Consider the following 22,920-nt stretch of genomic DNA (forward strand, 5'->3'; position numbering starts at 1 on the left):
ACAAATTGATATGCTGAATTAACATATACGCGTGTCCAACACTAAGGCTGAATTCAGCGCTACTCATTCATTTTCTAAATTACTAAATGGTATGTTTATTAAAAAATATATAAAAAATGTTATAAAAATAATATTAATCTAATTTTAAGTATTTCAGCTAATACTTAATTAATCATCGGTGATGAGTAGTTCTGTTTTACGTGCACCCCTCGTACCAAACACAACCTAAGGAGAGCTAAAACAAATTGTCAGGCGTACGTACGCCATGGTCAGGGCTTGAGCGCGTCCATGGGTGAGATGTACGGATCGTTGAACTCGACGGTCCTGACCATCTTGGCCAGCTCCCGCCGTGCCTCCTCCCGCATCAGCGAGATCTCCCTCGCTCTCGCCGCGGCCGCGCTCAGCGCGTCTTGCGCCGTCAACGAGTCCGGTAGCGCCGCCGGAGGCGGCGGCGCCGGTGGCGGGACGCGCGGTCCGCTGATCGTCGGTGCGCGCCGCTGCGAGCTGCGCCCGCCGGCGCCGTCCTTGCGATCCTTGTTCTCGCGTCGCGGCGCGGCGCCACCACCGCGGGCATGGCTCTCTTCCTTGGCGCGCGAGCGCGACGACGACGCGCGCCGCGTCGTCGGTCTGGTCGTCCTGTTGTTCGGCATGCGCGCCGCCTGTTCAGCGGCCGCCTGCTGCTTCTTCTTCTTGCTCGCACGATAGGCGTAGTCGTCGTCGTCGTAGTGGTAGTCCCGGCGGTGGTGTTCGTCGCGGCGGCGCTTGCTGTGTAGCGGCGGCATCGGCAACCGCTCGTCCCCCCGGCATATCGGCCGCTGCTTGTAATTACCTCCTCTGTGGGCGTCCTCTGCCGTCGCGACAGAGGATGAATTGCTGACGATGCGTGGCAACGCCGGAGTGCGGTGGATCGCATAAGAGCGGCGATCCTCCATGGCTACCGTGCTCGTTTTGTTCATCACTACGGCTATGCTCATCGTCCTCACGTCTTCTTGCTCGCGCTAGGGGATCGGATCGCCCTAGGGTTCACGTGTTCTTGCTCCCGCTAGGGGATCGGATCGTTATAGGGTTTATTAGGAAGTAGTTGCACTTGATTACGCGATGATTTCAGAGGTCAGAGCTCGCTCGGTCGCTAGCCGGTTTGCTTAAAAGAGGAGGAGGAGGAGGAGGCGCTTCAAGTCGTTTCTGATCCGTATTCCGTACTTCGATGTCCATGTCGGAGACGGGGGAAGGCGGGAGAAGAGATCAAGAGATGCGCGTTTGACTAAGTCAATAGGTTTATCTCGTCCGTCGTCCGATCGGAATTCGGAAGTCCAATGTATAGTACCCGTTGGATTGTCTTTAGATTGAGCCGTGGTGGCAAAACTGCAGAATGCAGCGCGGCTTCCAAACCCTAATCCCCAAATCCAATAGCATTCGATCCAGCAAGCCGCATCGACAATACATCAATCGGATTCGAGGGCGAGGCGCAGGGGAGGCGATCGATCGATCAAAGGCCATGGCCGCCGCCGGAGAGGATAAACCGTGTTGCCGAGGTTCATATATACTTGAGTCTTTTAAAAAAAAATCCCAAAGTGAATGGAAGATTTATGACATCTACTACGACTACAAGGGAGTGGATGTGTGGAGGGGTTGGAGTTGGAATGTGAGATGAAGATGAAAATGAAAATGGAGGAAGATGAAGATGAAAATGGAGGAGCCGGTGAAAGAGGAGGAGCAGCAGGTGAAACTGAAAGAGGAGTAGGCTGGGAGCCGTCAGATGCATCCCGCGATTGGTGCGGGTTGTAAAGTGGTCGGGACGTATTTCAATCTATATATTGCGCTGACCGTATGTATTGGGTATACAAAGTACTACTTTTACGATCCGTGGGCCAGCGCGTCACGTTGGAGAGAGAGTACTATTGGCCCCTCCCAATTATTGCCGAACACAAATCTCGCCGGTGTGTTCGACGACGCGCAGTGCCGGCTGTTTCCCCCTTTCACCCCCGCCCCAACCACGCCGCCTCGCCGCTCCTGCGGCGATGGGGTGCACGCCGGCAGTTCTCCAACATCCCACCGGCGAGGTATGCACGACGGTGGATGGGGGTGTGGTGACCAACAACATGCTCGCGCAACAAGATCGTGCGAGCTCAATGGCCACTTTCTCCCCCCACCCACCACCCGCCCCGCTCGCCGACGCGGCGGCCATGGCGTTCAATCGGCAGTCTAACTGGAAGCCGTCTGTTCCCCAAGATCCCATCCGCGATGGAAACACGGCGGCAGATGTGATTGGTGTGTCCAACCACTTGCCCGCGCACAGCCGCACACCACCTTGCAAGCTCGATGTCCTACACAGATCTCATCCTCAGCTGCGGCTCGTCCTCCGGATCTCCCATGGTGGAAATCTCGTAAGTGTTCTCTTCCCCGTGCTGTTCGAATGAGTCTCCGTATTAGCCAGCGAGCTGTGTTCTTTTTTGGTGGTTCTTGTATTTTCTTTCGTTTCGCAATCTCCGTTCTTGGTGGTGAGCAGAGAAAACTGTTTTATTAATTGTTGGCAGGGGAGAATACCCGTATAGCTATTTGATGGGGATTTTGCAGCCGCAAGCAGCGAATTTTGGGGGAGTCGTGCATGGTGATCTCCCTGGCGTGCTTTGCAGATTGGGCGCTGAGGGGTTTGGACTACGGCGGTGGCTCCTCCGACCTCTCGATGCTCGTCGGCTCGAGCGGCGGCGGGAGGAGGACGGTGGGCGACGGCGGTGGCGAGGCGCCGAAGCTGGAGAACTTCCTCGACGGCAACTTATTCTCCGACGTGCACGGCCAAGCCGCCGGCGGATACCTCTACTCCGGAAGCACTGTCAACGGCGCCGGTGGTTACAGTAACGGCGGATGCGGCGGCGGAACCATAGAACTGTCCATGATTAAGACGTGGCTCTGGAGCAACCAGCCGCAGCCGCAGCCATCGCCGCCGCAGCACGCTGATCAGGACATGAGCACCGATGCGAGCGCGAGCAGCTACGCGTGCTCCGACGTGCTGGTGGGGAGCTGCAACGGCGGCGGCGGCGGCGCCGGGGGCACGGCGAGCTCGCATGGGCAGAGCCTGGCGCTATCGATGAGCACGTGGTCGGTGGCATCCACTGCAGGGGGCAGCGTCGTCGTCGCGGCCGAGAGCTCGTCGTCGGAGAACAGGCGGGTGGATTCGCCGGGCGGAGCCGTCCCGAGGAAATCCATCGACACCTTCGGGCAGAGGACGTCTATATACCGAGCTGTTAGAGATTTCCATTAACCTTTGCTAGTGTTATTGTTGCTGATCTTGTTCTGCATGTTCCAGCTCAAGTATTTATCATCAATTTTTCAAATTTCTCTTCATGTTTTAGTGTATTGCTCATTAATCTCAAAGCAAAATAATTAATTTTTGGATCGAAATATATTAGGATGTGTTTCATCTAAATATCTAATTAATTACTGTGAGCGTATGTAGTCGCTTCTTTGCTGTTGCTAGGGTAGTCGCTTCTTTGCTGTTGCTCTGCTACACAGTGCTACTTGCTTTTCTCACTTGGCCTAGAGGTAATACAAGGTGATTTAGAAGTATACTCCCTCCGTTCCATAATATAAGGGATTTTCAGTTTTTACTTGTAACGTTTCACCACTCGTCTTATTCAAATTCTTTTCGCAAATATAAAAAGCGAAAAGTTGTGCTTAAAGTACTGTATATAATAAAGTAAGTCACAAATAAAATAATTAATAATTTCAAAATTTTTTGAATAAGACGAGTGATCAAACGTTGCAAGAAAAACTTAAAATCCCTTATATTATAGGACGGAGGGAGTACAATTCATAAAATGTACTAGATTTGACCAACATAGAAGTGGAGCACATGTAATTTCCATGATTTCTTTCTGATTCGCTTTGCCAATGCAAGTGCTTCTTCTCTGTTCATGATCTGCCAAAAGCCTAAGAGAGGGGGGACCGGGGGAGAGAGAGAGACGACAGAGAGAGGGAGGGAGAAGGAGAGAGATCTTCTGTTCATGATCGGTTGAGAGATAACAGAGGTGTTCTATTATCTGTTTGTATTTGGATTCTTTTTGTTTGCTTGAACTAGATGAGCAAACAGACTATTTATTGGTCAGTTATTGGATCCATCTTCCGTGTGTAATTGATCAAAGCAAAGATCGGATCATTGGACTTTTTCTTCATACTATTGTTTACCCCAGACAACATCAATCGCTTGTAATAAAGAAAGACTAAAATTCCAACATCCACTGCCACAAAAAAGATTGGCACTGGAACATTGACATTAATCCATGAAACGTAAAAAGCATTGTTGTTTTGGTAAGATTTTGAATTTCGAACAGCTTACATCTGTGCGCTGCCCCATTGTTGTTCTAATGTACTCCAAAAATGTCACTTTTTCAGATAAGTGCATACTATACAACAGCCATAGTGTGCCAATACACTTTACAAAAAAAACATGCTAGGCTGACACCTCAAATGGTCGAGCTTAACATCCCATACCATTGGAGTAGCTATTGCAGCTGCTTGTTCAATCATCAGTACATCCTAGTTCCTCCTACCTGAACAAAAGCTAGTTAAATGACAAAGTTTGCAACTTTCTGCAGTGTGTCCATAGTGTCCCCAAATTTTTGTATCTTATTCAGCTTTTCTATACATTCTTGCTATTAAAAGTATTCGAGAGAGGAAAAATATCGGAAAACTTAGATGAAGTTACATCCAAAAAGAAGCAAGAGGTATTTGGTTTGAAGTCTCCTCTACCAACTTCATCTTGCTATCCTCCTTTGCTAGCAGAGAAAGCAGGTACAGAGGTACTCCGCGAAGCCCAGAGCTCAGATAAAACAAGACCTCCTTTAAGTTCGAACCAATTTTCCTCATCCCAAAAATTGGCTCTTTTGGTCTTAATTATAATCATTAATTTTTATAAAAAAGAATAGAAAAGGGGTGTGAGTTTTTCCATGACAAAAAAAAAAACAGTCTTCGTCGCCGCCATGGCCTATGGGCTACTCAGCTTCTGCTAGCACAGCTGCATGGATCCGTTGGTGTAAACCACTCTTCTCAAGACCTGCCAATCTCCCCACAAAACATGTAATGAGAATATAAATCATGCAAAAGAAATTGAAAAATCATTTTCAGTAGATCAAAATGTGAAAAAAAATAAGATTTGGTGTGGTTTCTTTCTTTCCTCCAGAAAAATGTAGGGAAAAAAAAACAACCATGGACAAAATCGTTCGCCGTTTGCTAAGAAGAATTGAAAGCCCTGGAGTTCTTCCGTGGCGGCGGCGACGAAAGAATGCGTGCTTGTGCGGCAGGGGAGAAGAAAACATCGATTGTTTTGCTGACCTTAACGTATTGTTGCCTCGGCTCAGCTCGTGTCGTCTCGCCGGCGTCCGCTCACGAAGCACGTGCTGTTTCTTTGTCTCGGCTCGCCGGCGTCCGCTCACGGCACGGATGAAAAACTGCACTTCAAGAAGCTCAAGAATGGCGAATGGGGCGGTATAACTTGTTTGCTGGCCCGTGATAGCTCGCCGGTGTCTGTGAGCGGAGGCAACTCTTGACACGGGAGGCTTCACGCAGCCGCCGCAGCCAGCAGGGCCTCCATGTGCGGCGATGGAAGCTCGTCGGAGTCCAGGACGATGACTCAACGAGGGTGATATGGAGGAGGGGACGGGGGATGGGGGCAGCGGGGGTTGGGGAAGAGGGGATTCCTAGAGCATACCTGATGGAAGTCCTTGGTCGGAGGCTCGGTGAGACTGGATGGAGCACCGCTTCCGCCAAAGGAACATGCAACAGGGATGCGGCCGGCTGGCGGCGGCCGGCGGCCGGCGAACAGCGGCGGCGGCGGGTGGCGATTCGGTCCCCATGACTCTGGGGATGTATCGAACATTATGTGGACGAGAATAGGAGACGTCGTACACACGTATTGGTCCCCCCCCCCTCCCATATGAATCTTCAGGTGGGCCAGCGCTGTATTTCGAGCGTGCGCTCAAAAAAAAGAAATACGATCCTAACATCTCCGTATACTATCTGACGCACGAATCTTTAAACCATCGTGTGATTTCTAGTCTAGGTGCCGCAGCACCTAGGTGCTAGAAAGACTTTCACGGCTACTAGGCTGTTGATTGCAGACAGCATGAGCTGGTGAAGAAACTACGCTAGGATCAACAACCTGCCTCCGGAGCCCCCAATCTGTATAGTCCCAAAATAGTTCAATTCATGGACCAGTGTCATGTATTCCGCTTAATTAGGCCTGAAATAGTTCAGGTGATTTCTATCCCGTGTTGTCTGCTAGTTAATGAAGCTTTGTGAGCATGGGTAAAACCAGGAGGGTAAGAGGGAACCTATTTCTGATTGTTACAAGTAGTTGAATTGCGCAAATGAAAAAATGACAGGGAAGAATATATATATGGGCATCCGAAGGATATTTACTACTGCCTACAGGCACCAAAATGGGCTAACTGCACCAGTAGTGGTATCTTGTGAAATGTTTGAGGGAAACTATTCTAATCCCTCGAGGGGATGTTTCCTCGTTTGCTTAAAAACCATTTAAACGGCTACGAAAAATTCTGGAAAAATTTAACAACATTCATACAATACATATATACAACTCCACAAAATCTTAAATCCAAACTTAACTCACACGTCGAGATATAAAAAAGACAAATTAAGCGCACGAATAGTAGCGTACTGTTTATATCTAAAATTGTATTTTTTGTTTCTCGATGTGTAGATTAAATTTGAACTTGAATTTTGGTGGACTAGTAGGTATCATTATACTGTACATTGTCAATTTTTTTCAGAATTTTTCACAACTATTTGCATCGAATTTGGAAGAAAAAGGTATACGAGAGAATATTAGAATTCACTCCCGTTTGTTTGATAACAGTTTTCGTGGCTGTCTAGTTTTACGTCTCAGGCTCACTCTGCCTTGGCAAAATACATTCAACAGCACATACATATATTTTTATAATGATTGATTATACATGGTTCTCAACATCGATCTCAATTAGCATCCCAGACAAGATATATATACTCTACATATATATATTTTTATGCTAATACGATAGACTCGAGGAGTCACGGTTTGATACAGACATACTGAAACACCAAATTTCACATCCATCTGGAGATTCAGGTGCCAATTGCCAGTCCTCTTTGAGCAACTTCTGCAGGATATCAACACAAATCAAAGTCAACAAACAGCTGATGTAAATGCAGTGAAGTTCAGCAGATTTTGCACAAAGAGCTAAACAAAGTAATAATTTCTTATCTGTATTTTGTTGTCAGACTCAGCTTAAGAAAAGTATCATAAAAAGCGACAAACCATTGCTACCTAAATCTTGACTTACCCAAAAACTAGCGATAAAGCTAGCTAGAGGTACCAGCCACAACTTGATCATTGCACTAAATTTAATTCAGCATGAAAATGTAGTCAAACAATACAATCATCTTCGTGGTTTGTAATTTTTAGCTAATAGTGTACTACTGAATAGAGGGCCAGTAAGCCATAAGACTAAGACCAGATAGCATGCAAAGGTTTTCCTTCAGAAAATTGCCCATCTCTTCTACATTGTAATTGGTCATCTACTCGACTCGACAACTTTAAACAAGTAGAAGATTCCCTCCAAGCCTCTTGGTTTTAGTCATCCTCACAATCTTCAAATTAAGTTAGGCTTCAAATTAAGCTTCAAAATAGCTAGCCAAAAATCAGTTTAGTAGAACAATAACCCAATAATTTTAGCTATAAATTATTTGGCTGTATACATCCATGTAGAGGCCCGAGGCCGGTTTAATCCGATATCTAAAAAAAAGTGCTACAAATTATGGGTCAGTCAGTTAGTCTGGAACATGGGCAAGTGAATTGAAAAAATTTTAGCACACAAGGAAACCAGTACTTTTGTGGGAAACTATTTTCATCGCTCGAGGGGATAAGGATTATCCCCTCGTTGTTTGCATGTCAACTAAATAGATATGAAAAAAATTAAAAAAATTTGAGAAGATGTATTAACATGTGACACTCCATAAACATGCAAGTTCAAATTCAACTTCTACATCTCGCAACGAAAAAAACAAATTGAAACAGATGTAGCAGTTGAATTTGAACTTGCATGTTTGTAGAGTGATATATCACATGTTAATATATCTTCTCAATGTTTTTCTATTTTTTTCATAACTATTTGGGCGACATGCAAATAACGAAGGGGATATCCCCTCCAGGGATGAAAATCCACTCCCCTTTTATGCTAACTGAAGTCACAATCATCCATAGCAATCATCAGTTACCAAGTGAATACAGCTTAAATGGCAGCGTACCAAGAGTTGATGAGGCACCCCAGTCACGGTTGATATCCAGCTCGAGGCTCATCAAGCACTGTTTCTTCACCTGCTCATCAGCGCTATCAGGGGTGGCGTCGTCTCTACCTTCGCAGTCAACTACAGAATCACTGGTAGAGAAACCATTTTTGGTCGGTCGTCCAAAATCCACAATAATCCCGGTTCCTATTCGAACCGGGACTAAAGATCATTTTTTTAATCCCGGTTCAAAAAATTGTCAGGACGAGTCAGGGCCCTAATTATCTTTAGTCCCGGTTGGTATAAACAACTGGGACTGATTTTTAGTCCCCGTTGTTTATACTAACCAGGACTAAACTTCACCCCGAGCCGCCCGCCTCTGTATCAGTCCACAGTCGTCGTCATTGATCTTATCCCCCTCTCCCTTCCTCTCCCCTCTTTGCATTAAATTAACAGCCGGCCTCTCTAGAGATCTCCATCTCAGAAGTCTCCCATCTCCTCTCTCCTTCTTCCTCCCCCTTCACCTCTCCTACCCCTTCCTACCTCATCCTCTCCAGGCGGCCGAGTCCGGGCGGTGGCGGCTGGCGCGGCGGGCCGCGCGGAGGGCGGGCGGGCGGCGGCGGATGGGAGGGAGGCGGCGTGGCCGCGCTAGCGGGTGGCGGGCGGCAGCGTGGCGCGCGGCTGCCGGCCGGCAGCAACTTGATTTTTTTTTTTAAGAATTTGTGATGGATCTGAGAATTTTTTAGAAGTTGTGATTCATTGGATCTGAGAATTTTTAGAAGTTGTGATTCATTATGTGATGTACAAACATGATGTATTTCTTGATGTATTTTTTCTTGAGAATTTGTGATGTGAATCTATGTTTGTGATGATATTTTTTATTTTGATTTGGGGATACAGGGAGCAACTTGATTTGGGAAGAGATTTGTGCAGTTCCAACTCTTCTTGATGTATTTTTTCTTGAGAATTTGTGATGTGAATCTATGTTTGTGATGATACTTTGATTTTGATTTGGGGATACAGGGAGCAACTTGATTTGGGAAGAGATTTGTGTAGTTCCAACTCAATTTGGGAAAAAATAATGGAAAAAAACAGTGGCTAACCAGGACTGGCGCTGCCATCGCTATCTTTAATCCCAGTTGCTAACCGGAACTGGCGCTGCCATCGCCATTTTTAATCCTGGTTGGTGATACCAACCGGGACTAAAGATACATTTTTAGTCCCGGTTATTTCACCCGGGACTAAAGATGAGTATCTTTAGTCCCGGATTGCTACTCCCGATTACAAAACCGGAAGTATAGGGGATTACCAACCGGGAGGAAAAACTCTTTCTCTACCAGTGGATCATCCTCCTCTATCACTGGCTTCTCATCCATCGCCGTCTTATCCTCCAATTCCACCCCATCCACCCCCTCCAAGAAGCTGTAAGCCACCCATTCACCTGAGCGAACAAAAAGAAACAAGAAGAAAGGATTCATATTGACCTCCTGGAATGAAAAACAAAAGAGGAAGACGAGAAGAGGGTTCAATTACCTTCTATCAGACCCATCTTGTGGTAGTACTCTATGAGCTCGACCATCGCAGTAGGGTCAGTGCTGATCCTGAGGTCATCTCCTGCACAAAACATACCGAGGATCAGCCAGATCGGAAGACTTGATCTCACTGTGCAGGAAGAGCTAGCTCTACATGGCACAAATGGAAGGGACATCGAGGATCGGATCACGTACTTGTGGGATCATAACCCCGGCCGAAGACGACGTTGTCCATGACACGCTGGAACTCCTCGTCGTTGCGGAGGTCGTCACACCTATCGTCACGCCGAGGAGGGGGATGGGACTCCGCATTGATCCGCTGGACTTCCACCACCTTCCACTGTTTCTGATCCTCTGCGGTGGTGGGCATGGCTTCGATCGATCGATCGCCTTCCCTGCGCCTCGCCCTCCAATCTGATGGATTGGTTGCAGATTCGGCTTGCTCCAAAGCTATGCGGGTTTCGAATTTTGATGGCAGAGCCAAGAGATAGCGAATTTGGGGATTAGGGTTTCGCGTTGCCTTCTGCCGCCGCGCGCGGCTCAATCTACCCGAGTTCTCACCATTTATGATTCGCGCCAGATTTATCGGGTGGGCTTCAATACGGGCTGCGTGGGCTGCTGATGCTTCACCGAGATTATTAGGAAAAAGTCCATCTAGACTCCCTCGACTATAGGCACGTTTGATTCATGTCCCTCCACTGCAAAACAGGGTGTAAAATTGGGTAAAGGTAAAGGCTCCCTCAACCGTTAAAAAAAAAGAGATACATTTTAATCCCTCGATGTTTTGATGGTGGTTTCGTTCTATGTGTCACTTTAATCTACTCCCTCTATTTTTTTTGAACGACTCGCACAAGACGGTACGAAGTTCTGTTGATAGCGCAAGAAAAAAAAATACAAGATTACAACCTGGAGGGTCGTAACCAGGAAAAAAAAAATACCACCACCCACACACCGACATCGCCAACACATAAGCCCAGGAGAAGGCTGGCACCGGACCGGCCGCCGCTAAGCGTGACCGACCGCCACTAAACCAACAAAGGGACACAGACGAGATCGCTCCCCTAGGGGATGCCAAACGATGTCTTCAAGAAGACAAGCGACCGAAAAACCGCCGCCGCCGTCCATCGGGGCTCAAAGGAGCCAAGACTGGGCTTTTGCCCGGCAACCACCCTTGAGGGGTGAGACAGCACGACAACGCCCTCAGGAAGGGGAATCATTGTCGGTCCGGCCGAGGCCAGACTAGGTTTTCACCCGCCGCTCACCACCTGCGAATCCACGGCTGACGCATCGATGCTCTACCACCACACAAGCTCCGCTGACATGTGGAACCCCTACACCGGCGTCCCCCGCCAGCCAGCCTTCGTGCGCCGAAGACTGCGCCACACCCTCCGGCAACTCCTCCTCACACCTAGGTCGCCTCCTCCACCGTCGGCCGCGCCTCTCGCGCCAAGCTGGCCTCCTCCACTAGACGCGCCTCTCGCACCATTCCGGTCTCCCTCCATCGGCCACGCCTCTCGCACCAAGCCGGCCTCCATCTCCGCCGCCTGCGCCTCTCGCGCCGAGCCGACCTCCGCTGCCATCGGCTGCGCCTCTCTGCGCCAAGCCGGTCTCCGACCCCTCCACCAAACGATGTCGCGCCGGCCAGAAGCAGTCGTCTGCCACGCCCTCGGCTAGCCATCCGAGTCCGCCATGCCTCCGCTGACCGCAGACACGGTCACCTTGCCACCGCCATCCTCATCTCGCACCCGACTCCTTCCCCGCCTCCAGTTGTTGTCGCTAGCGACCCGCATCCGCCGGCGTCGCCACCGCCTCCACAGCCACGGCCGCAGTCGCCGCTGCCACCGACGCCAGCCTCCGCCTCCGCAAACCGCTGCGCCGTCGCCCTCCACCACCAAGCAGTCAGCCCGACGCCACCGCCATGTCCTCCGCCGCTGTTGTCAGCTGACGCCGCCGCCAAATGCCACGAGCACCACGGCAGGCACGTCCGCGCCATCATCGCCAATTGCCGTCTGGCCGGTCAGCCTCCGCTGCGTGCCAGCCGAGCTGCTCCTCCGAGTCGCGATGCCGTGCCGTCGCGGCCGCTGCCGTCGCAAGCTGTCCCTCTGAGGCGCGCCGCCGCTGCCGCGAGCTCGAGGTCGCGCCGCCGTCACCGCGAGCGCGAGGCCGCCCGCCGTCTTGCCGCGCCACCATCGGCGCGAGCTCGAGGCCGTCCTCCGTCTCACAGCGCCGCCGCCGCACTTCTCCCGATCTGGCCGCCAGGGGGCCAGATCCTCCACCGGGGAGGCCGGATCCGCCCTGCCGGCCGCTCTGGCCGCCGCCTTCCACCTTGCGTGCGTCGCGCTGCCTCCCACGCCGAGGGGATGCTCCGCCGCCGGCGCGTTTTCCCCGCCGCCGCCTTCCTGGCCAGCCGCACGGTTTCAGGCGACGGCGAGGCAGCTGGAGGCGTTGGGAGGGGGCGGCGCTGGCGGCTAGGGTTTCGCTCCCGAGCCACCCGCATGAGAGCGGCGCGAGAGCGCGTATGTCTCTTACTCCCTCTATTTCATATTATAAGTTGTTTTTGACCAAAGTTATAAAAAAAAAATTCAGTAACTTATACAACACCAAATTAGCTTCATTGAATATATTTTGATAATATGTTTGTTTTGTGTTAAAAATATTGATATATTTTTCTATAAACTTAGACAAACATTAAAAAGTCAAAACGACTTATAATATGAAACGAGTAGTTTTTTTTTAATATGGTATGTTGCATATGTGGTGCTTACATGACATTCCATAATGAAGAAAATAAAACTTAAACTTTAAATATAGGTGGGATCCACATGCAAGCTCAGAGATAAAACATTAAAATTAATAGGGCCGACATGTAATTATCCTTCCTTCACTCCCCTCTTTCTCTCTCTCTTGGGCTCTTGGTGAAAAGGCCATCACCGCCTCTCCATTGTGGGGCTGGGTATGGCACGACGTGGCGGAGGATGCAAGCTCACCGGTGTGGTCGGGGAGGCTGAGCTCCACAAGGCGATGACAGCATGGCGAGGCGAGCTAGAGAGGCTTCGGATGGCAAAGAGAGGAAGATGGCGAGGGGGAGCACGGGCGGTTGTCTTCCAATGGGCTTGGCCACAACTCCCCGGACTGATGTGGGAAGAGGCCAAGATCTTGGTGGTGGAGGACGAAGGGCAGCATGGATCTGCTCGGCCATCGACTTCATAGACATGGAGGGCGGCGTGGCTTTCATAGACAACGCAATGGACGGTGCCGAAGGTGCTGTAGATGTTGACGCCCTTGATGATGATCTCGGTGTGGTCGATCAAGCTCGTCGCCTGACTCGCCCGATTTTCTTTACCGCACTCGTCAAGATCTGTGAGGGCCTCAAAATGTGTTTCACACGTATCAGGCGGGTGGCATGGATCTGATTTTGGACGTTTTTTTGAGACATGGTTCTCATTATGCGAATAGTATTGGTAGATTTCAAAACGATGAGATTTATATCGGCATGGACCCAACTAACCTATTATATAAAAGATTAAAAAGACACATATATTGTTAAGCTCGAATCGAGCCTAGGACAAGTCGAGCTCGAGTAGCTCGCAAGCCTCGAGCTTTTTACAGACCTAACCAAAATGACATACTTTAAATTTTGTGACCTAAATCTGCATTTTAAAATTATGGAAATCTAGAAAGGCTAACAAGTTTAGGGACCGACCTTTCACTTTACTCATAAATAAACGAGTTTATAGAATACATATATGTCCTTTTACGACTCAAAAAACTTTATGACAATAAATTGCATACACTTGTTAATTTAAGTTCCCCAAATCTTTACCTACTTAAAAGATTCATAACGTTTATGGCATCCGTCTCCATCACATCTTGATCGGTGTCGTATTTGTTCGTTCCTTCATCCGTCATATGCTATTTGTGCGTTGTGGTGTTATTCGTCTATAATCACCCCTCGTGTACCAATTCGCAATAGCGCGATCCCACTGTAACCTGTGCGGTCGTCTCCGAGATATGCTAGATTGCTCTCTCCCTTGCACAAACAGCCAAGAGTTTTAGTACATGCACTGATCTCAGTGACTTTCGGCCCTCAACATCGATCTTGTTAGACTAACACATTTTAGATGGATATATTATATCTTGAGAAATCCTGATTTGATACTGACATAATCATATCAATACAAAAACACAAAATTTCCCATCCATCCAGAGATTCAGGTAGAAACAAATTCTACTTTCAGTAACTTCTGCAGAACTATATCAGTATCAACATAAGGGATGAAGTCAACAAACAGCATATGAAAATGCAGTGAAGTTTAGCGCAATTTTGGTTTAGAGTGCAGAGCTCCTAAAAGATCTCAATTGGTGAAGAACGAACAAATAACCCCATAAGAAGCTAACCAAAATTTTGGTTTAGAGTGCAGAGCTCCTAAAAGATCTCAAGAAGGTGAAGAACAAATAAGTGCACAAGAAGCTAACCAAATAAATAATTTCTTGCATGTATTTTGCTGTCAGATCAGCCTCAGCTCAAGAAACGTAGCATGAAAAGCGACGAAAAACAATGGCAACCATATTCTCTTCTCTTGGTGATTTAAAAATAAAATTTTTCTCTACTCTTTCTATATTTATATTTTCTCATAATCTCTACTATTATAAAAATTAAAGATGTTTCCGCTAGAATTTTGGTATGCCATCCATGTTTGAATTGGTTTCAATTTTATATTTCTGTCAAATTCTTTTCTTTTTCTTACGCTAGAGTGTCCTTATCTAAGACACGCTCGAATTAATTGGGCCCGCACATTTTCACGCACCCCTTGCCGCATGCAGCAATCAGGCCCGCGCCTGAGTCCGTTTTCCACATGCGCATTTGCGTGCCGCCGCAATTAGACCCGCAACGTCCTCGCGCACGCGATTTTTCCACATGCTCGATTGGGCCCGCGACGCCCTCGCGCGTGTGATTTGCCCTTGCTGCATGTTCGCTTGGGACTGCATCGCCCTCGCCCGCGATTTAAAAATTGAAGATGTTTTGTCAAAACTATGGTATGTCGTCCGTATCCGATTCCCGTCATGCATAATATTCTTTGCGAAGTCACGACTCGAGAGTGAACTACGAAAGAGACTCTGTTTGATGTGGATACCAAGTGAATGAAACTCGCTGAGTCCGTGTGGATATCACGTACGTCGTTGCCCAGATCATATGATTCTTCGTACTACACAACACGATTCCTAGGATATGTTAGCATGATTTCATGTCGATCTTCACACATGCTCGTACATACTCCCAGGGATACCGTTATATTTAGGGGTGAAAATGGTACGGAAACGGACGGAAACAACCTTTATCGTTTTCGTTTTCGTTTTCATATTTATTCCAAAATCGGAATCGGAAACCCCGGAAACGAAAACAAAAACGAATATTATCGAAACCGAAAATGGAGCGAAAATGAACTGGCACGGATACGGTAACGAAAATTTATCGAAATACAAAAACCCCTCAAACTGAGCTTCAAACTTTTGTCAAGTCCAATTCTCAAGTTCAGCAGTCAACAATTCATCATAAAACACAATTATATCAAGTGTAATTGTTAAGTCTCAATAGCAAAATATATTCTTCTATAACTTCATATAATTGTCACGCCCCGAACTAGCCCCGAACGGTACTAGCCCGTGACGCTCCAAATTAACCTGTTAATCGATACCAGTCCTAGGAAACAATGCTGGTATCACAGGAAGACAGAATATCACAACAACAGAGGTCTCTTTATTACAGAGTAGGAGTATAGTCATGTTGGGCTGCGGACAGATCCCGAGCTCATAACTGCATTACAAAAGGGAAAGCGGAAGCCAAGACTTGGACCAATCATCACAGGCGTGATTTGGGAACTAGGCCGAAACCCTAAAACTCATCGTAGTCGACTTGCTCCTGGAAGAACTCCTCATCAGCGGGATCTACTTCATCTTCTTCAGCAAATGGGGGGGATTATTTATATAGAGCAAGGGTGAGTACAGGAGTACTCAGCAAGTCATGGGAATTAAGTGTTTAATGCGGGCTTCAAAGGAAAGGCTGTTGTCTTTGCAATTGATTTTATCTAAACTCCTTTTTGAAACAACTAAGTGAGTGCTTCTCAACGACACGGATGAGACAGTGCGTCTCGTCCGGTCGGAGTATGTGCAATGTATCAGTCTTTGATTTGATTCAAGGTTGGCACCCGGCCAACATCTTTCAAACGGCCACCCGGGCCTGGCTGATCCTATCAGCCGCAGATTTTCCAAACATCGAACTCATTCCACAACAGTAATTTCACAAGCAGTAGTCAAACAAAACTACGCTAGGAATCACCTCACATCCGCCCATGACCGTGGGCACGGCTGTTCGAACAGTTTAATAACCTCTGCAGAGGGGGTACACTTTACCCACACGACATTACTAACCCGGATCACCCAGCCCGTGCAGAACAGCCACGTCTGGAGACCTTGAGGCTTTCATGACAAGGCATTTCGAAAGCCGACACAGGTTCACTATATGCCAACGAGAGGGGTCCTAGACCAACACCAGGTTAGGTCCCAGACCATACTGTGCCAGGAAACCCGGGGGTTCTCCCCGGCACCACCCCGTTGAATCCACATGTCTCTTGGCATCATGGTTCCCCCGATTAGCTAATTACTCAGCCAGGGGTGTCCCATTCCACCCATATGGTCGCACTTGCCTTATGTTTGAATGAAATTCCAAGGAAACGGTCCTTAAGTGCAAGAGCGGGAAACCGTACTCCCGGTATGTTCCCCGGTCCGCGGTTTTGGAAATTCATTTTAGTTCGCAAGCACCGACCCAGGTGTCGGGTTTTTCCAAGTCTTTTGTAAAACCCCAAGTTTTACCCACCGTTGGATATTTTAAATTTGAGGAGAGGTGTTCCGATGCGCGTGTCCGAAGGCCCGTGCATCGAAGCACAACAGTTGACAAAGGAGGTTTAAGTGTTCAATAATTCAAGGAGGGTAATTGCAGCAATTAGGATTGGGGCAGACAGGCTATCTCGCAAGCCGTGGCCGAATTACTCGTGTTAATCCTATTCATGCAATATTTGTAGAAAAGAAATACTTAGATTTAAATTATAGGTGCAAGATGATCAAAGGTGACTTGCCTTGCTCGAGATCTTGAGCTTGATCCTCGAAATCCTCGCACTGCGGGTCTTCGGGCTCCGAAACTACACGTGAAACGGTACAACTCAACAAACGGCGAAAATAAAGCCATATTATTGACCTCTAAGCATGCCATTAGATAGATCTCGAGATTTGAGGATTTTTGGAAGTTGAACGGAGTCAAACGGACGTACGGTTGAGAAGTTATTGAATTTCTAAGATTATTGGATTTTTGGTCTAAAGGAAAAAGGATTTAATTAAACCCTTTTGAAAAAGAAAAGAAGGAGGGAGGGAGATTAGACTTCCCTCGGGCGGCTAGGGCGCGGCCCGAGAGAAGAGGGCGGCTCGGCCGAGCTAAATGGGCCGGCCAGCCCGAGAGGACACGGCCCATCAGGGCGCACGGGAGGGGAGGGGAGAGGGAGCCTGTGGACCGGGCTCACCTCGCGTGGCCCCGAGTAGGACCCGCTTATCGGTGACACGATTCACCGTGCGGAGGGAGCACGCGGCGGCGCGCTAGGGTTTGGGGGAGGGACGCGGTGCACGCGCGCGGCTCGCGGTGGGTGCGGATGCGGCAGGCCCACGCGCAGCCTCACGACTCGCGGTGGACCACGTGCCCGAGCGGGGCGGAGGGGAGCGGCGGACCGGGGTCAGCTTGACCCGGTCACGGCCGAGGTGGCACCGACGTGGCGCCTACGTGGCTGCCATGCGGGCCGGCGGGAGGTTGAAGAAGGCGTCGGCCGGAACGGACGGCGGACGGCGGCTGCGAACGGCGGGGCGAACCACGGCGATACAGGCGAAAGCGAGCACACCGGGAGGTAGCACGGGTTGAGAGGGGACGAGCCAACGGCTCGGATTCGCCGGGGGATGATCGACGGCGGTGGATTGCGGTGGGGGCAACTGGCGGTGAGAGAAGAGGGAAACGGCGACGAGACGGCTAGGGTTGGATTCAAAGGGGCTAGAGCATCTAGGGAACCTCAGGAATCCATACCTTGCGCCGGATTGATCGGAAACGCTACGGGAGAGGCCGACGACGAGAGGCGGCTACCGAACACGGGCGGTGACGGCGACGAGCACACAGCGAGCGGCGACAAGGCTTGGGGCGGCGCCAGCTAGCTACGGGGGGTCTACTCGTGCTACTACCCGAGTCTAAGGGGAGGAGATGGAGCGAGGAAGGAGAACGGAGAGGATGCACTACCACTGCAGAGGAGGGCGCTGTGACGATGGCCGACGGCGCGAAACGTGATCGTTTCGGCCTCGGGCCGAGGAAGAGGAAGGAGACGAGCGCCCGGAGTCCACGTCACGTGTCCACGAACGCGACGGCTCCTCCGGCACGCTCAGCAACGGACGGCGATGATGAAATAGGGCAAGGGAGCAGCAACGGCGCGGCGGCTTGGAGCGAAACAGGGGGATCGAGCGAGAGGGGGAGGGGCGGCTTTTAAGGGGTGGCTATGTCGGTTCGGGAACCGACCTTGGGGCAGTGCTGGGGCGAGGGAGCTTCGAGGAGAAGGAATGGGCTCACGGGCGCGGGGTCAAACGGCATGGGCGACGGCTGGCGCGGCGCGACTGCTCCTCTGCGTCCAGGCGCTGGAATTGAGCGAGGGAACGGAGGGAGGGCGAGGCGTCGGTCCAAGAGAGGAAGGCGGGAAATGGAGGGGGAGAAAGGAAGCTCTCGCTATGCCGATTTGGGGAGGGAGAGAGATGGGAGCAGGAGGCGCTGCCTCCGGGTTTTGGACGGATGCGAGCGGCGCGGCTCGGGCACGCATGCTGGCTCGCGGGGCAGGGCGCGGCGCAGGCGGCGCAGCGCGGCAGGGCGCGGGGCCGGACGGCGCAGGCACGGGCAGCAGGTGGCTGACAACGGCGGCGACGCGCGGGCACGCGCGCGCGAAGCAACGGCGCACGGGTTCGAAATTCGCGGACGGGGGGTCGCCGGGGAGAGAGACGGGGAGAGGGAGAGCGAGAGAATGAGAGAGAGGAGATGGCGCTCGGCTCGGCGTCGGCTCACGCGCACGCGCGTGCGGCGCACGGGCAGAGCGAGGGGAAAGCTGAGGGAGAGAGAGACAGAGAGAAAGAGAGATGGGTCGAGAGGGAAATCGGCCCACCGAACCTGAGGGAGGCAAACTAGACTTTTTTAGAGGGGACGGAATTTGGGAGAGATTTGGATTTGGAATTTGAATTTGGCGGTGGATCGGGGATTCGAGATCAGAGATTGGCACGGAGACTGACAACAAGCAAAGAAACAGATTTCGCAATTAGGGTTTTTAGAATTTAATTTTCTCGCTAGGCGCCACGACAGAACGGGCGCTACAATAATTTGCATAACACATATTCTAAAAAAATTACAGCAAAACACCATGGTATAAGGTGTACAGTATACACTATTATTCAGTGCTATACTGCTATCACTCCATCATCATTCATCAGCACATAGTTCATCAATCATCAGTCATCACAGAACAACAACACACATCAGACCTGCTGGCTGCTACGACTGCGAGGCGAGGCATCGGCGGCGGTGAGGAAGAGCCGCTAGGGGGGTTTGAGGTGTCGTCGACTCGTCGGTGTGGCGGTGGCGTCGTCGTCAGTGATGGTGGTGGCGACGAAACGGCGGGACGGCGCCGCGGGAGGGCGGGAGGGCGCCGTGGGACGGCGGGACGGCGGCGGTATGAGACGGCGAAGACAGCGGGGGTGAGGTCGCAAGTAGCCGAGGAGCCGATGGGCGTAGGAGGTGGGCGCGGGCGGTGGGCGGAGCGCGATGCCCCGATCTGGATGCGCTGCTTCGCCGCCGGCTCGCGGTCTCGCGATGGCGATGCCGTGTCCCATGTGTATGTCTCTCTCCTCTCTAGGGTTAGTTGCTCTAATTTGGGTAGATGCCGCGATTTTGGGTTGGGCTGGGAACTTGGGGACACTTATAGACTATTGATTCTATGGGCCTTTTTTAACTTCGGAAATTCCGACAAATATTCTAGAATTTTTACGACCTATTCCGAGTTCCAACGTAAACTGCTAATATCATATTCAATTCTATTTCCAAGAAATTCTGAAAAAACTCTGACCGGCTGATTCCGTTTCTGAAAACAGGCCCGGAATCCGGAAAGTTTCGGTACCGTTTTCACCCCTAGTTACATTAATCCATAAGAATCAGTTATACTTTTGTTAACGACCAAATTTGGTAATATCAGTATCGGAGAAGAAGACTAGATCGAAGCGGAATCAAAGATGAAGATCGTCGCGGAAACAGAGTAAGAATCGGCTGGGGTCCAAATCGGTTACGATCGGGATCGGCTAAGTCCAAGTCAGACTGGGTTGGGTAATACAGCCGATTCCGACAATATGACTTGGTGTACGACATCGGGTTGAGTTGATATGCTTCAAGATGATTGCCATGCACGGATAGAGTCCTGAGAAGGCAATTGTATCTATTAATTAGGATATTTGATGTAATTTCCTTAGAGATATGTTTGGGCAAAAGTCTGCCACAAAGGCTTATGGTATCTTAGAGTTTGTTAGGGATAAGAGTCGTGTCCGATATGGATATGTTGTGTAATTCTCAGGTATAAATAGACCCCAAGCCCTATGTAATCAATTTAACACACGTTCAATACAATCTCGGCGCATCACCACCCTTTTTGCTTTAGTTTTATTTCGACGAGTTCTTGCTTTCGGGTTGAGCTGCATCGGTTTCGATTTTCAACAAGAGGTAAAACTTGTTATGACGGCTTGCGTTCTCGGGATTAGTGCTTCCATCTTTATGATACTCTAATCTTGTTTATGTAATTCGTCGAGCTATCATATATCTTATATAATCTCTGACAATATCGCTATTTAATCTACAATCGGCTAACGTCTATTAATAGAGGGCAGCCGATTAGGTTAAATATCAATATTGGCTTAGATTATATATGATATCCACCACTCTATGAAACTTCCAATGGCTTAATTGTCTAGATATTGTCTTTCTTTTCATACTTATAGCTGCATCAGTTGAGTTTGATCTTATGAGTCGTGATTAGAGTCTCAATCTCTAGCTTGCTTCTTGGTTGCCGATTAGGGTAGTATCGGGATTTCAGCCGATCTTACCTAGTTTAACTATATTTGTTTTATATGCTTCATTGATATGTTGAATCCGCTCTTTATGTTAAGATCTTGTTGCATTTAAGTATATTAGGCTTTTGTTTGATATATTCTATTTGCTTTGATATCTTAGTATAGAGCAGTATCGGAGTATTAGCCGATACATGCTAGATCTATTTGATCGGCTATGCTATGAACATATATAATCTCATTATTAATATATATTTCGATCTAAGTGATTTATACTGTCTCGGCATGGCGACCGATCTATCTCAATCACTTGATTTAAGTATATATCGATATAAGGATTATATATCGTTAATATCTACAGCCGATCGAGTAGATTTAGTTCTGTTTTATTTATTAATGCTTGTCGATCGATGCATATATGACATCGGCTCAAAGATAAATGATATGTCATCAGCACCTAGCCGATCGGCTATCGTTTATGGATTTAACCACGGTTTCTTTGTCTTTATTTCTTGTTGATTGCAGGATCAAATCAACTGGCACGCTAGCATACCCGAATGCGAGTTTTGGACCTGCATTGGAATTAAGCAGATCTCCCAGGCCTCGTGTTTTTCGTCAACAACTTTCGAAAAGAACATGCTAATCAAAATAAAGGACGATCGAAGTTGTTGATTCCGTTTGTCATCAATTCCTGCCCGACTTGAGATAAAGGTTAACGACAAATCAAGCTCGTGTTTGAAGGCCTCATTGTTTGGCTTATGCTTATTTCTAAGCCAAATTTTAAATTTTAGAAATTAATTTTGATTTCGACATTTTGGTTCCGATTCTATAATGAAAAAACGAACCCGGTAGTAATTTCTTCTTGGCGGAATGACTTTTTTTATCATACTTTATTTTACAGCATTTACTTTGCGTCGCTAATAACATGTATATAAGAGATTTGCACATAAATAGTCTTTTATTTGGTAACAAGTAATTTGGATAGGCACATGATAAACGAAATAATGGGCGTGATTATTTATCCACTACACATATGTACAAATTAAATTGGCTCTACCCATTGCAATGCACGGGCATCTTTTCTAGTAGATGACAAATTTGATAATATATGGCGGCGCAGTTACGTGGTATATATACAAGTCTGAAGGTATCATTATATGTACGAGTTTATTTTGGATTTCTTATATAACTGTTAGCTTATACTCCCTTATTTTATAGTATAAGTCATTTAATTTTTCTCTTAACTTTTTTTTTAAGTTTGATCAAATTTATAGCATAATATTGTAATCCTCAACACCATTCTTGTTCATTGGTAACTTAGCTTCTAGCGGAGAGGCAGAGGGGACAGCGCTAACGTCATTAGCGTTGTCATGTTGGACCATGGCACTAAGGCAAATTTTGCTACAGGACATCGCGACTTCGTGGTTTTAGCTGTAGGACACTGCATGAAGTCACTTTTGAGGGAAGACACTCTCAAAATGTGGTTATTTGCCAGGGGATACTCTATCCATTAAATTAATATTTTTGTGCTGACTAAGCGAGAGGGGCCCACTTTTTTACATGGTTTGACCAAATTGCCCCTCCTTTCTCTTTCTCTTTCTCTTCCTCTCTCTCCCTCCTTTCACTCTTCCCAGTGAGGGAAGCAGTCAAGAACACGACGGGGTTGGCTACTAAGGTGTCGCGGCGCATGGGGACGGGCGTGGGCGGCAGCGCGCGGGGACACACGGAAGACGCCGGCGCGCGGGCGATGGGCGGTAGCGCGTAGGGACACGCGGAAGACGGCGGTGCGTGGGGATGGGTGTGGGCGGCGGCGTGCGGGGACGGGTGGCGCCGACAAGGGTGTTGGAGGAGGTGGGCTATGCTGACGAGTCTGCCGCCCCCTCGAGCTCCGCGGCTCTGCGTCAATGGCAAAGCGCTGGGAGGATGCGGCGGTGACGAG

At 48.9% G+C, this 22,920-nt stretch overlaps 3 protein-coding genes across 4 annotated transcripts; 2 read left to right on the forward strand and 1 right to left on the reverse strand.

Moving 5' to 3' along the window:
• The first annotated feature begins 1,913 nt into the window (after positions 1-1,913).
• Positions 1,914-2,592, forward strand: LOC127778613 (uncharacterized). Its single transcript, XM_052305229.1, has one exon. It carries the CDS (start codon positions 2,019-2,021, stop codon positions 2,415-2,417), a length of 399 nt encoding a protein of 132 aa, XP_052161189.1. The 5' UTR covers positions 1,914-2,018; the 3' UTR covers positions 2,418-2,592.
• On the forward strand, positions 2,245-4,116 carry LOC127778611 (AP2-like ethylene-responsive transcription factor PLT1). The gene is made up of 2 exons (XM_052305228.1): positions 2,245-2,384; positions 2,535-4,116. Exon 2 carries the CDS (start codon positions 2,606-2,608, stop codon positions 3,257-3,259), a length of 654 nt encoding a protein of 217 aa, XP_052161188.1. The 5' UTR covers positions 2,245-2,384; positions 2,535-2,605; the 3' UTR covers positions 3,260-4,116.
• Positions 4,117-6,939: 2,823 nt separating this feature from the next.
• On the reverse strand, positions 6,940-10,340 carry LOC127780449 (uncharacterized). 2 transcript variants are annotated; one of them, XR_008018789.1, is made up of 4 exons: positions 10,005-10,340; positions 9,811-9,891; positions 9,381-9,718; positions 6,940-7,151 (listed from the first exon to the last, which is right to left on the reverse strand). XR_008018789.1 is itself a non-coding variant. In XM_052307355.1 (4 exons), exons 1-4 carry the CDS (start codon positions 10,177-10,179, stop codon positions 7,041-7,043), a joined length of 495 nt encoding a protein of 164 aa, XP_052163315.1. In that variant the 5' UTR covers positions 10,180-10,340; the 3' UTR covers positions 6,940-7,040. The 2 variants fall into 2 exon arrangements, 1 of the variants encoding a protein (XP_052163315.1); XM_052307355.1 differs by having other exon boundaries at positions 9,591-9,718.
• Positions 10,341-22,920: the final 12,580 nt, after the last annotated feature.

This window comes from Oryza glaberrima, chromosome 7 (genome assembly GCF_000147395.1).
Source record: "Oryza glaberrima chromosome 7, OglaRS2, whole genome shotgun sequence".
Classification (NCBI taxonomy): domain Eukaryota; kingdom Viridiplantae; phylum Streptophyta; class Magnoliopsida; order Poales; family Poaceae; genus Oryza; species Oryza glaberrima.

Excerpts from the sequence above, each read along its gene's own strand:
- LOC127778613 (XM_052305229.1), top strand. The coding sequence starts at position 2,019 with ATGGGGTGCACGCCGGCAGTTCTCCAACATCCCACCGGCGAGGTATGC.
- LOC127778611 (XM_052305228.1), top strand. The coding sequence starts at position 2,606 with ATGGTGATCTCCCTGGCGTGCTTTGCAGATTGGGCGCTGAGGGGTTTG.
- LOC127780449 (XM_052307355.1), bottom strand. The coding sequence starts at position 10,179 with ATGCCCACCACCGCAGAGGATCAGAAACAGTGGAAGGTGGTGGAAGTC. Across the intron at positions 9,892-10,004 it reads CCGGGGTTATGATCCCACAA|GAGATGACCTCAGGATCAGC; the intron begins GTACGTGATCCG and ends TGTTTTGTGCAG. Across the intron at positions 9,719-9,810 it reads CAAGATGGGTCTGATAGAAG|GTGAATGGGTGGCTTACAGC; the intron begins GTAATTGAACCC and ends TTGTTCGCTCAG.